The sequence below is a fragment of the Hippocampus comes genome, unplaced genomic scaffold, assembly GCF_001891065.2.
Source record: "Hippocampus comes isolate QL1 unplaced genomic scaffold, H_comes_QL1_v1.1 scaffold309, whole genome shotgun sequence".
Classification (NCBI taxonomy): Eukaryota; Metazoa; Chordata; class Actinopteri; order Syngnathiformes; family Syngnathidae; genus Hippocampus; species Hippocampus comes.
This window is the reverse complement of record NW_017805838.1, coordinates 101,832-116,604: the sequence shown is the minus strand read 5'-3', so window position 1 is coordinate 116,604 and position 14,773 is coordinate 101,832. Positions and strand designations below refer to the sequence as shown.

Below are 14,773 nucleotides of genomic sequence, written 5' to 3'. Positions count from 1 at the left end.
ATTTAGATTATTTCTAAATGTATTTAAATGTCTGACTAATACCTCTTTTGCTCCAAAGTTGAATGTCTGACACACAGGCCGCGCTTGACTAAAAGTCCTTTCCAGCGGCATGGGAGCTCGTCTCTGAGGACTCCTTTAAGACGCGCTTAAGCACGAACCGCCTGGTACGCTTCCAACGCTCTTTAGGGATGCTCTTGTTGCATCTGTCTGACATCTCCTTCCATTTTCAAAGGCTGCCTGAACGCATCACGGCCGGGCTTCGCACCCCAACAGTCCTCCAAACACCACTTTTGCTTATGAAATCCAAAAAGTGGTTCAGATGATTTCCAGTTCCTGCAAAGGTCCTGTCCTGCATGCTCACACACACATGCATGCACACACACACAAATAACACACACATACACTCTCTTTGGTCTTTTATGGGACTGAAATAGCTCTCCGCCTCCCACTCTGCCTTATATAAGATCCCAGCACAGAGATTTGCTATTGCAGAAGATGTGTGTGTGCGTGTGCACGCGCGTGTCAATGGGTGGACAGTGGGAGTGTCTTGAGTCTGTGCAATTGCGTGATTTGCCTTGTAAAATGGTAAGTTTACAAAACAGGTCTAGTTATTACTATACATATATGTATATGTATATATATTTTTTAAATGACGATCAGATCGTGCAAATTGTTGACCTGCTTTTAAAGTGCAAATGTTTGATACAAATTCAATGAGCAAAGACTTCCTCCAAGGTTGGATTGTTGGCATTGGCATAAGTGAGTTGAGAGCAACCAGCAGAGTGCAGCCATTTTGGCCATCATTAAAATACACGATTAGTAGACCCATGAGTTGATCCAAAGTGAGACCGAAGTTTTATTCCTAAAAAGTATCTTTCAATTATTCAGTTAAGATGCATTTCACAAAAGTTGAAAGATAGTACCTTTCGATGGATGGAGCTTTTTTTTCCTTTGATGTGATTCAGCCATTTCAGGAATACAACTCCAAAAAAATAAAAGGCATTGGGTGACGCCACTGCTTCTTAGGCCTACAACCTTCTTAACAAAACAAGAACACAATCGGCAAACATAAGAATCCTTCAAAGGCAGCACCACAAATGTCGTCATCTTAGAGTGAATTTAGATTAGTCCAAGAAAAACAAAAGCACACTCCAAACTTGTGTAAACAAAGTTGTCAAAGATGACATGCAAATGTATCCATCCATCCATTTCCTGTTCCGCTTAATCTCCTCACAAGGGTCGCGGGGGGCCGGAGCCTATCCCAGCTGTTTTCGGGCAGTAGGCGGGGGACACCCTGAACCAGTTGCCAGCCAATCGCAGGGCTGCAAATGTATTGAAACGTTGAATACAGTACAACACAACTGTATGGACTCAATTGAGCATTTTGACTGATCTTTCACAATTTACAGAATCTTCTGTCCTGTGGCAATACAAGCACCGAACCTACCAAAAGAAAGAGTTGACTCTCTTCTCCCACAGGAGAACAAAAAAGTTTGTCTCTTGCTTGTTCTGTTCTTTCGTCATCCGCTGTAAAACATCGGTGGGTTTTGCCAAAGTCCCCCACTTTCTGACCTAAAAGCGGAGAAAATGAGCTTTTGTGAAAAGAAGCAGGTCAAGTAGAAGGGCAGAGATTCTTTTGACCCCTCAAATGATAAAAGAAATATATATATATATATATATATATATATATTTTTTTTTTAATTTATTTTTTCCACCTGGATGATGCAGTCATGGTAAGGCTGTTTTGGAAGATGTGGAAGGTTGCAGCAGCACAAGTTGGGTCCTTTTCTTCTTCTTTGAGTCTTTTCATTCTCCTGGAGTAGGCGGAGGGAGCTTGTGGTAGACTGGAAGATGTTCCAGTAACAATGCTTTTCGGGACATGCTGTGATGGTGCTGGAGTGGATGAAGTGGAACCCAAACCTAAAATAACAATAACAATCATACATTTTATTTATTATAGCGCTTTTCTAGATACTCAAAGTCACTTTACAGAGGTACAATGAACACTCATAAGAAGAACATTTAAAAAAAAAAATGCAAATGATCAGAAAACATGAAATCAGTTTTGAACGGATGGGTCTTGAGGTTTTTTTCCAAAGGTGCCGAGGGCAAAGAATGTTTGGGGAAATGAGTTCCAGACTGTGGCGGCAGCTATGGAGCAAAAACAGGCAGCAAAAATGGTAACGTTTCAATGAATATCTGTTTTACATCGGAATTTATCGGTATTTTCTTCAGCTCGTAGCCTAAAGAACTCAGTAGTATGATTAAATAACATACTTCAACAGCTGAAATGTATTTCACAATATGGGTATTTCATATTATTTGGATTTTTTTTTTCAACTATTGAAAATAAGGACCTGGAGAAAAAAGGAGGAATGTAGGTCTTTTAACATATAATACTATCATCCTAATTCTTTAACAATAGGTCAATGCAACGATGAAAAAGTAAACCGGTTGATATAAAGATGAATTCAATGTCTTTTTGAACAAAATATGCTAAAACAATTCAACTGTGTGTACACTGTTGTGTTGGAAGACCAGGCTGGGAAGAGGAATGTCTGGGCTTCTCTGCTGAAGCTGCTGCCTCCGCAACCCAACCCCAAATAAGCAGTAGAAAATTGATGGATGGACGGATAATATAGGCCTATCTTTTTCTGAGATCTATTGATGAGAAAAGTGCATCTTTTTACTTTGAACCTAAAGGGGTTTTTGAAATCAAATTACAGTCTCAACCAGTTGTACAAGAAGCAAATTATCAACTCAAACATTTCCCTCTCTTTTTTGACTTTGATAAGAAGTAGTGCTGACTTCAGCCCTGATCTACATGGTCACCCATGTGATCCTTGGGAAAATGACTTATTTGGAGACATGCCTTTTTCAGCTCCCAGTCTTGACTGAAGTGAACGGTCACACTCGCATTTCCTGCTTGACCATGTCGCTGGTCAACGGGTCACGTTGACCAGCGACATGGTCAAGCCATGGTCAAGCCTTGCTGACCAGAACTGTTCAGCAAGGCTTCACCTGACTTCAGTTTACATTTGTGGTGGTCTTTCTCAGGCAGAGTAGGTGTGACTATAGTGGTGTTCACACGGCAACATTTGGTCCGACACAGCACCGGTGCTGCGCCAGTTGAGCGAGCACACGAGCAAATTTGCTCTGGCGTAGCGCCGCTAAACAGCTTACACCGGACCAAATTTGATCCACCTAACGGAGGTGGGTTTAAAAATTTGCTCCAGAGCAGATGCTCGTTTGTGGCGCAGCACCGATGTAAACTTGCACGTGTGAACGCTACAATTTGCTCCGGAGCAAATGCTCGTTTGCAAGGGGGGAGTAGCCTCGCTACGCATGAGAAGAGTTGATTACGTATGGCGAGAATGCGTTGCTTTCGTGCTCTGTCAGACTTCTGCCATGTGTTTGTTTAATAACGACACAAGACAAGGCTGGTAACAGTAGCAAAGCACCTCTTGGGTTATACCATCTCAACGAGAACGGGGGGGGGATAGTCTCCAAACGTCATCTTTCCTTTTGTAGGAGACTGGACTGTCCCTGAGTTGTTTGTATAGTTTGTTCCTTTGTTGTGTGTTCACAACCCCCCCACGTACCCCATAGAATGTATTTCGTGATTTCCTCTCTTGATTTTCCTGTTTGGCGCATTATATTTTTGCTTTTCTGAGTGTCATTGAAGTCATCGTTGATTTACGTTATCGGGGGGCGGTCACTCTCAAGCGGAAGGCACGGAAACCGAGAAGGAGAAGGACGTGCCTGTACAGTAGTTGCTTGAGTTGTGTATTCGTTTAAAAAAGAACCAACACGACAAGTCATTTGTTTTCTGTCGTTTTGCTCCGCTGCAGAAACTGCGGTGTGAACGCAAGTGGAGCTGCACCGACGCTGCGCCGGTGCTGCCACGCTCAGCGGCGTTGTACGTGTGAACGCTCCACAAAATTTGCTCCGGTGTAAACTATATTGCAACAAAATACATCGGTGCAGCGCCGGATCAAATGTGTGCCGTGTGAACACCCCTTAAGAAGGTCATATCACCTCTAGATCTACAAAAGTGGAGAGGCATACATTATGTATGTAACAGGCCAAGACCTAAAAATAAGTCTTTGGGAGCCAAATGCTAAATCTAACACGAAGTCTGCCATTTTTTCTCTATTTTGTAATTTGGCGCCATTTTTGGCCTTTTATCTCGGATGGATGTTAACAAACCAATCCTAGAGAATTCATACAATTGTCTTCAAGCTCAGTGTGTTTCACCTAAATGTGTTGAAGATGAAAAGTTATTGAAAGCTTTTTCAATATTTCGAATGCTGTTGCCAGCATTCGAAATCAAAAGAGCGAGGCTCTGTTTGCAAAGAAAAATCGTGCTGTTTTTGAGGGTCTGAACCAGGGGGAATACTCATGATACTTCACACACACATAAGGCTAGGATTACGAGGGCCCTTTAAAGCTGCTTGCAGCTCTGGCTGTTTTTATTTTTGGCAATTCTACATGTTTTGATGAAATAAAATATTTTTTTAATTCTATTTTTCTTCATTCAAATACACATTAAAACATTTTCTGTTGTTTTTCTTTGTAGGCAATTCAATGGGAAGATTTGAAATATGAGTGTTTTCAGTGACGAGTGTGGTCATAGAAATAATTATATCTCAAGGGCACACTGTATTTAAGTATGGAATTTAATATTTTGCAAATGACTGTGTTAATGCCCTCATTTTAAGTAAAATATGTCAATCAGCTCGAGCTTCCGCAAGGCGTCTGTGTTGTTAACAAACCAAATGATTGACAAAGAATTAACAGTAAGCTGTAACCGTCCATCATTGCGGAGTGGTGAATGTCACGTGACGAGTTCAACCCCTACTAAGGATCGAATGACAACACACATGATACACGAATAGAAAGAGAGATATTGTACCACTTTGTTTCAAGCAAACCATGCAAGCAATGATAGGTGTATAAACAGCCTCAGGATGAAAAGCGGACACACTTTCACTGGATCTGGGATGGTCATAGGTAAATCGCAGGGTAACTGTGAACGGGGCATTGAGTGGTATTTTACCTCAGTTCCACCTGCACTAATGTCACATCTGTCAACCGGAACTCTCGTCTGATTGTCAATACTGACAACTAGAAAAAAATGTGTCAAGTTTCTTGCTCTTTCTAATAATAAAAATTTACAATGCGTGTAACACATACAACATATAATTTTTTTGCCTCTTGAATGTCTGTAAATATTTTCATTCATTCAGGTTATTGAATTGGTCGCAAATGGAATGATGTTTTTGAATACAAAGTAATTATAGAATATTGTTTTTGAACTTTTTTTTTTTTAAATAAAAATGCAACCAGTCATACTGTTTGTTGTTTTTCTGAATAAAAATGCAACCATTCATGCTAAGGGGCATGTGATTGCCTGTTGTCCTAAATCCACTGTTTATATCACTCTCATTCAGTCCTAATGGTGAAAAAAGGCTCGATTTACTGTTAATAGAATTTTTTTTTCTGATGTCAAGATACATCTAAATCAATGGCAGAAAATGTGTGTGTGTGTGTGCACATGCATGCGTGTTCACAGAACAACAAAGTGAGGAAACGAAAATCAAGAAAAAAAACAGAAGAACACTGAAAGAGGTATTGATTTTCTAGGGTAAATCAGGGCCTGTAATTAACATGTTAATTTGAAAAAGAAGGAGAGTATGTCCTGACGAGCAGGGATAAAAGGACTGAATATCAATCCAACAGAATAAGAAGGAAGAAAGGCTGTGGGGATGGCATATAGACAATAAGAGCAAGAGAATGCATCCATCTTTATCCTTAACTAGTTAACAGTCAGAATGTATTATTTTCCAAATATAGTCTGGATGCGCGTTTGTCTTTCTGTCTGTGCATGTGTGTGCGTGTGTGTGTGTGTGTGTGTGTGTGTGTGTGTGTGTGTGTGTGTGTGTGTGTGTGTGTGCGCGTGTGTGTGTGTGTGTGTGTGTGTGTGTGTCTTTGTCTGTCTGTCTCGCTCTCATTCTCTCTCTCACTCTATGTATTGACGGTCACATACGTACTACGTTACAAAAAATGTGACGGCGAATAAAAATATAAGTAACTTAAGGATTCAATGAACCGATCGATGACTCAGCTCAGCTTTATTTATAGAGCACAATAAAAACAACCACAGCTGCATATTAGTGCTGCACATGAAATAAAATCATAGATTTAAAGACAAAGACAGGTAAATTAAAGGAGAAAGCCTCCCTTTTGTTAACTTAAACATAGATTTGACTGTAATCAGCAGAGCAGTGAAAGGAAATACTTTCTTACGATGGAACCCAGGGGCAACAAATACAATGAAAACATCTGGGGCACCAAAATTGAACCATGTGGAACACCACATGACAGCGTGGTGGGCAGAGTGGGACTCAGCTAAACCAAAGCTAACACAAAAAGTCCTGCCCCTCAACTAGGATCTAAAACATTCTATAGTGCTACCAAAAATCCCCACCTGGCACGGCAAACGAGCCAACAGAATACTGAGGTCCACCTTATCAAAGGCTGCAATCAGGTCTAACAAAACAAGACACAGATGGTCAGCAACGTCATTAGCCAGGAGGATGTCATTAAAAACTCAAAATAGGGCTGACTCTGTGCTCTGCACCATCTAAAAATCTGATTGGAAAACATCCATGACATCATGTTCATCACATGCCAGATAGGGAAGATTTTTGCCAGACATTTCTTTCTGTGTCAGGTAGGGCTGAACGATTTATTGTTTTTGGGTGATAATTGTGATCTCAGACACAATTTCAAAATCATCAAAGCTGTGTTTACAGCACTCTTGTCTTAATGACCCAAGCTCACCAATCAAGCAGCATGCTACTTCTAGACAAGTCAGCACCCTGACAAATCAGTGCCGAGCTGATTTTCTCCGTGTCACACAGTGAACCATCCTCCTGCTTTTCCAGCTCCTTGCGAACACAGCTAAGCTAGCTTGCTCTGCACAATGTCTCCAATATGGCAAATAAGCTACACTTCTCGCAAGTAAGGCTACCACTAAAGGCGAGTGAGGAGTTGAGAAGAATGCAAACACCGAGCAATGAGAGACCATTAGAAAATGGAGAGCTGTTCGCTAACATAAAATGCTGAATTAGGAAAGACCGTGTCTGGACTTCCCCCTTCTTACGGTCACACTGTGATCCTAACAGTGGTGGACTGTTTCAGCAAGGGGGTCCACCTAGTGGCCCTGCCTAAACTCCCATCGGCCTCTGAGGCTACTGACCTCCTCATGACCCATGTGTTCCGCCTGCATGGTCTTCCCATGGACTTTGTCTCCGATCGAGGACCCCAGTTCGTCTCCCGTGTATGGCAGGCATTTTGCAGGGGACTGGGTGCTTCTGTTAGTCTCTCCTCAGGATATCACCCCCAGACTAACGGGCAAACTGAGAAAGTGAACCAGAACGTGGAGTCCGCCATTCGTTGTGTGGCCCTGAAGAAGCCTGCCTTCTGGAGCTGGTTTCTCCCGTGGGTTGAATAAGCAATCAACTCCCTGGTCTGCTCTGTCATCAGACTCTCACCCTTTGAGGGATCTCTGGGTTACCAGCTGCCCATCTTCTCTGCACAGGAGTCTGAAGTGGCAGTTCCCTCAGTGCAGAACCATCTGGTCGTTGCCACCGTGTCACGTGCCAGTCGAGGAGCCAATCATCGTCATCGCCCGGCACCGGATGACCAACCTGGGCAAAGGGTGTGGCTGTGCTCCAAGTATTTTCCTTGCTCAGTCTGCAGAGGTGAGTCTGTGGCTCCCTACCTCTATAAAGATCTACCCTGTTTTTCATGTGTCCCGAGTTAAACCAATCTCCGACAGTCCCCTGATGCCTCCGACCCCAGGCCCACCTCCACCTGAGATTGTGGACAGGCACCATCAGTGGAAGGTCCGTCAACTGATGGACGCCCGGCGCCGAGGACGGGGGTTCCAGCATCTGGTTGACTGGAAGGGCTACGGCATGGAGGGTCGGAGTTGAACCCTGAACTGATTGCTACGTTTCTTCACTCCCATCCTGACAAACCTGGCAGGTCGCCAGGTGGCTCCTGTAGGGTAGAAGGTACTGTTAGGGAGGGGCCAGCCAGGCAGCCTCCTCAGATAGGGTGCTCTGCACCTCACACCTGAGGCTTGCCAGCTCATCACCCACCTGTAGCTCATCAGCTCATTTGGGCTGATATAAGTTGGCTCCCAAACCAGTCCTCAGTGCGAGTTCGTGTTGTACCCACCCTGCAGCAAGATCTGGTAGAAACCTCGTGCGGTTCTCGCTTCCTCTGTGGACATTTCCTCTCCCCGTGGACTCCTTGTGCTCTCGCTTGAATGCTTAGTAAGTTTTCAGTTTGAATTCTCCTGAGTTGACTTTGCAAGACCAATAAACAACGCTAAGTTTCGGCTAATGCCATCCATGGTTTGCGGAGCCGACAATGAGAAGAAAGGAGCGTTAGCGCGGAGCGCCGATGCGGATTTGGAACTGGGAGTCGCGGCTTGGAGTTTGAAGCGGATTACGTGGGACAGGAGAAGTGAACTATAAACCTCTTTTCGTCAATGGACGCTCCAGCTTCGTGTTTGCTTTCAAACCTTAGCTTGTAGCAGATGTGTGCACATTTTCAGCATGACGTCTCTGATCCACTGGTGAAAGGACACTTTGATCCTCTCCTCTTTCATCTATAACTGCTTCGGACAACAAAGTGTATGCAGAAAAGTGGTGAAGATTGCACGACTGTCTTGTGTCCTATGTGTTGTGTTGTGTTATTTTTGTTATTTTGACTTCAAAATGGCGCCGCGAGAGTGGCTGCCTTTCCAGCAGCTCCTATATTTTGTTGTTCTACTTCTTCCTTTCATAACTTTGCTGCTGTGTATTGGGAATTTCTCCATTGCGAGACTAATAAAGGTTTTCTTATCTTATCTTATCTTGTCTGTCGTCGTGCGTTTGGGGTTGCATACAAACCCTAACAGCATGAACTCGCCATGACGACCCCAGCCGACACAGACAGATCTGGACTCGTTTTGATCCAAGATGCTCTCGTCAAGCAGATCACCTGACCACTACCCACACCCAGCAATTACAGGAAACTTCGGTAGCCTTACAGGCCCTTCAGGCTCAAATCCAGCCCATGGTGGAGGCCTTGACTAACCAGCAGATAGCGTTGGCGAAGCAACAGGCACAGGTTTTGCCACAGTCACAGGCCTTGACATCAGCACTCACCAACCAACCGCAAAACCCGCCAGCTCCCAAAGTTTCAGCCGCAATACCCCCAATGGTACAAGCCCTTGTTAACCATGTAATACCCAACCCAGTTCCTCCCGAACCCTGTCTCTCGGCCCCACGACCATTCAATGGCAACTTTGAGACCTGCGTCACGTTCATCCTGCAGTGTGAGCTGGCTTTTGTTCACCAACCCAGCATGTTCGCAACTGACTCTGCCCACATTGCTTACATGGTGAATCTGCTCACGGGTCAAGCAGCACAGTGGGTCACCGCTTCCTGGTCCATGGGTGCCAGCTTCTGTCACTCATACATGGACTTTGTGACAGAGTTGCAGAAGGTGTTCTACCACCCCATCTACGGTCAGGATCGTGGCACTCAGCTGAGTAGTATCCAGCAGGGCAGTGGCAGTGTCGCGGACTACTCAGTGGAGTTTAGGCTGGCTGCGGCGGAGAGTGGCTGGAATGACCAATCACTACGTGTTACCTTCCGGAATGGCTTCAGCAACGCCGTCAAGGACTAGCAGGCCACCCGGGATGAGCCTTCCTCCATTGACGAACTGATAAACCTCTCAACCCGTATCAATGGACGGCTCTGAGAGAGAAAGCATGAGCGAGCATTGAGTAGATCTCTGGTCATTTCTCAGACACCAAGAACCCACATAACAGCCACTGCCCCCTTCTCCACTACCCCTTGGACTGAGCCCATTACAACCCAGGCCACAGTAGTGGAGGAACCCATGCAGCTCGGATGCACACATCTCACTCCAGCTGAATGAGAAGTCCGGTTCAAAACCGGCCTCTGCCTCGACTGCGGCCCGAAGGGACATTTATCACAGGCTGCCCCAACTGGCCAAAAGATTAGGCTCACTAGGGCCCCAGGAGATCCTGCTGCGCCGTCTATCTTGTTCCCGTCGTCCTGCCCCACCGAATCCCCTGGTCAGCGTCACTCTGGCCTGGGCTGACCAGCGACTCACGGTAAGGGCTCTCCTTGATTCAGGTGTTGACGAATGTTTTCTGGACTCTGAATTTGTTGCTCAGGCCTCCATTCCGGTAGAGACATAACCCTAACCCTAATCCCTGGAGGCGTTCGTGCGAGATGAGCATCGTCTCGCCAGCATCACTCAACGCACCTGCCCAGTTTTCCTCACCACAGCAGGTAACCACGTGGAGACACATCAGTTTTTCATAATCCAATCTCCACGAGTCCCTGTAATTTTAGGCCGCCCCTGGTTCATACAACATGAGCCACACATTGCTTGGTCCTCCGGAACTATTTTGGAATGCAGCCCCTCCTGTCACGCCCATTGCCTACGGGCTGCTAATAGTCCATCGGTCTGCCAGATCCCCAGTGCCCCTCCTCCCGATCTCTCGTCTGTTCCCCCAGAGTACCATGACCTTGGGGAGGTTTTCAGTAAGACCCGGGCTCAGTCTCTCGATCCACACCGGCCTTATGACTGTACTATCGACCTCCATCCCGGGGCTTCCCTCCCTAGCAGTCGTCTATATGTGCATGCGTGCGTTTGTGTATAATGTGTGAGCGCTTGAAAATGGTGTCCATTCCCAAAGGCTGTCCGAAAAGGGAGAACTTTTTCATTGTTTTTATCAAGCCGTTGCTTGAATTAGTGTTAAAACAATTGCGACTCCTGTGATAAATAGATGAATGAACTGCATCTTGCTCAACCATGTAATGTTTAAATCGATCTGCATGTGTTATACCATTCTAAAAAGGCTCTTCAATGAACGAATTGGAACATGGAAACAGGGTGACTAACAAATCTTGAGTCAGTCTACATAAAGTTAGTCGGGCTGCATAAAATATTAAATCCTTGAGGATTATTATCGAACAAATTAATCATCTAAATCAGGGGTGCTGAACCAGTTGATCGCCATCGACCGGGAGCCTGCGGACCCATCCAAAGTCGATCGCAATGGGTGTTGGGAAGAAAAAAAAAAGAATTATGTGTCTGTGTGTTTGTTACATGATTTTTGTGTTAGGATACACTGCACCATACACACGTATCCGTTTCACTTCCACAAAAAAGTATACAACGAATCCATCCATCCATGCATCCATCCATCCATTCATGCATCCATCAATTTTCTGATCCACTTATCCTCACAAGGGTCGCGAGGCATGCTGGAGCCTATCCCAGCTGTCTTCGGCCAGGAGGTGGGGTACACTCTGAACCGTTTGCCAGCCAATCACAGTATTTAACAAATCAAAACAAAAAAGTAAGTCACCCACGATGGTGCATGACCTGCATTGCCGGAAGTTGTCAGCGGTCTGCAATAGCAGCTTGAGATCAGAGCCATTACAATGTATTTGCCAAGTATGGAACACAAGGAATTTGTCTCCAGTAATATAGGCTGTCCGAGTACAGTCAAACCTCAGTTTTCGAACGTCTCTGTTCTCGACCAAATCGGTTTTCGACCAAAAATTTCGAGTTTTTTATGCCTCAGATTATGACCGAAATTCAGTTCTCGACCAAACTGAGCGCACTTGAATGCGCCACTCGACTTCTCTCGACTTCCTTACGCAAGGAAGTGACGCTTCCTTGGGTTGACGAAGAAGTGACGCCTCCGTTGTGAGCAGACGTGTTCAATCAAGATTTTTTCTTAATAAGAAAGAGCATCCATTGTGAACAGACGTGTTTTAAAGAATTTTTAAAAAAGAGCGTCCATTGTGAGCAGACATGTTCAAAGATTAAAAAAAAAAAAAAAAAAAAGAGTGTCCATTGTGGGTCCATTGTGGGAAAACGGGTTCAATAAAGATTTTTAAAAAAGCAGACGTGTTTGTTGAGATCGACGCAAATTGGACTGTTATTTCTGCATGGACCAAAGAAAGCAAGTGGAAGTAGTAAAGCTGCTGAAAATAGAGGAAAATAGTGCGCAAAACTATTGAATTTAAGAAAGATTTGAGAGTGAAATATGAATCAGGTGTGCATGTGTCTGTGTTGGCTAAGGAGTTCGGCATGCCGAAATCAGCAGCATCCTAAAAAAGAAAGACCATCATAAAGTCAGTGATGTGGCTAAAGGGTCTTGTGTGTTTAGTGAACAAAGGCCACAAATATTAGAGGAAGTGGAGAAACGTTTGCTTATTTTCATAAATGAGAAACAGCAAGCAGGGGACAGTCTTAGCCAAGATACGATTTGTGGAAAAACAAGACAATTGTATGGAGATTTGATTAAAAAAGGATCCTAGCATTGCTCCTGAAGAGTTTGATTTTAAAGCAAGCAGAGGATGGTTTGAAAAGTTGAGGAAAAGAAGTGATTCGTCATGTGGAGGCAGCCAGTTCAGACAGGAAGCTGACGAAAAGTTTAAAGTTGAGTTTGAAAATCTCATCAAGGCCGAGGAATGTCTTCCACAGCAAACTTTTAATATGGACGAGACTGGACTTGTGTGGATGAAGCGGTTCAGAAAATGGATGGAGGGATGTTACCTCGTACCGTAGTGTAGGATTTCAGACAGAGCATCCATAGTTACAGCCATTACTTTAGGGTTTATAAATTCAAGGTGTAAAAGAATGCAATCTACAATTGTCATGATGAGAGAGAAAGAGAGACAGAGAGAGAGAGAGAGAGAGAGAGAGAGAGAGAGAGAGAGATGTTCAATTTTTATGTTACAATGTCAATGTTTGTTAAAATTGGTAAGAATAAAACATAAAAAATGTTTGTAGTTTGTTGTTACCTGCTCTCTTATTCCACGTGTATACAGTTTATGGTGTAAAATAGTGGATATAATGTTATAAAAAAAGTTGTTTTCTGGACTTGGAACAGATTAAATTTTTTTACATTGATTCTAATGGGAAACATGGTTTCGGTTTTAGAACAATTCGGTTTTCGAACAGTCTTCTGGAACGGATAATGGTCGAAAACCGAGGTTTGACTGCATTGTAATAACAAGTAACTTCAATAAACAAGGACATGCCATATAAGTATATGCAGTAGCAGAACCCAATCACAGCTGTGCGACAATTTGCAGAGTCATCGAGCAGAGATCAAGTGATCAGTGGTGCAATACAAGACTATGATGGTTGTGCAGCTGCTGCAGATAAACATAGCACCATTTTTAAGTGACCTTTAGCAGTAACTGTAGTACCGGTTTAGGTTTGCAATTATACAGAAAGTCCTTGAGTGCTTTTAAGTATCTGGTGCTCTGGAATATTGATCAATGACAATTGTTCAAGTATGTAAAGAGCTGGAGCTACAATGATCAGAGCAATAATACTGTCCCACAAGGGTGTGCAAGAATTCAAAGATCCACTATAGATTTGACTCACTGTTTATGGAGTAAATGACGATAGGGAAGAAGCTGTTTGAATGTCTGCTGGTTTTGGTGCGCATGTTTCAATAGCGCTTACCTGAGGGGAGTAGCTGGAAGAGCTGGTGGTTAGGGTGTGGGGGAGGTCCAGTAGGATTTTCCGTGCCCTTGTCTCAGTTCTTGCGGTGTGCAAGTCCTCGAGAGTGGGTACGGGGGAAACAGATTTTTTCCACAGTCCTAACTGTCCACTGCAGTCGGATTTTATTCTAATTTGTGGCGGCCCCAACCCAGACTGCAATGGAGGAAGACAGGACTGATTCGATGACTGTTGTGTAGAACTGTCTCAGGAGTTCCCTTGACCGTGCCCATCTCAGTCATTGTTGTGCCGTCTGGATACATGTCAGAGCTGACGTGTCCCGCACAGCCCAGCATAAACGTCAACTGGCAGATAGACATTGGTCTTGGTCTCTTTCCCGGACGGATCACCTGGGGCAAATGGTTAGGCCAGACTGATTCCTGTAGCCCCCAGGTTCATTGGGCCTTTTGAACTTGAAAGGGTCATTTACCCTTCCGCCATCGTCTGAAGCTCTCAGCCTCCTTCCAAGTCACCTCCACTTTTCATGTCTCCTGAAGCTGGTCTCCTCTAGTCAGGGATGTGTCCAAGGACCGGCAACCCGAGGCCAAGGCCAAGGCCAAGGACTTGACTCCCAAGGCCGAGGCCAAGGCCAAGGAATTGACTTCCAAGGCCAAGGCCAAGGACCAAGCCCTTGCTTCCGAGGCCAAGGCCAAGGACCAAGGACTGATTTTCAAACTGAGGCCTAGCCAAGGACATGTATAAAACAATGCTATCATACCACTTGGCAGGTCCTCATGATTATCAACACCCCTCCATCATAACCCTTAGCACTCCCTAACGCTTGAATGAAGTGATTTTATTCAAAGAGTAGAACAGTCAGGGTATGTGTTATTTATACTGAGAAAAAGAAATAAAATCATATGATATACATTTATGAATTAATGTTTTAGTGCAGTAGTTTCTTAATATGAAGTAAATCAACACTCAACAGGCATGACATGGCACGGAACACAAGTTGAGAAATGACTTTGCATAGAAGTCAATCACTGACTAGAAAAAGCAGTAATCTCTCAGTGATCATTTTACAGTTTACCTGCAGCGAGTCCCAGGGACTCACTGATCAGAAAAGTATGAGTCCCATTATGCATTGAGAGAGTCCCAAATTTCGAATTCCGAAATGGTCTACTTATTCAATTGCATATGATAA

General features: G+C 44.2%; 1 protein-coding gene and 1 long non-coding RNA gene across 2 annotated transcripts in view; one reads left to right on the top strand and one right to left on the bottom strand.

The window, feature by feature from the left end:
• The window catches only part of LOC109526561 (UV-stimulated scaffold protein A-like), a 67,430-nt gene that overhangs the window by 25,870 nt on the left and 26,787 nt on the right, over positions 1–14,773 (bottom strand). Inside the window, exon 3 of the mRNA XM_019887904.1 lies at positions 1,716–1,920. Coding sequence (XP_019743463.1) covers positions 1,716–1,810 — 95 coding nt within the window. The 5' untranslated portion in view covers positions 1,811–1,920. The remainder of the gene's footprint in view (positions 1–1,715; positions 1,921–14,773) is intronic.
• LOC109526562 (uncharacterized) lies at positions 16–404 on the top strand. The gene is made up of 2 exons (XR_002170368.1): positions 16–164; positions 233–404. It is a non-coding gene; the product is annotated as an uncharacterized LOC109526562 (long non-coding RNA).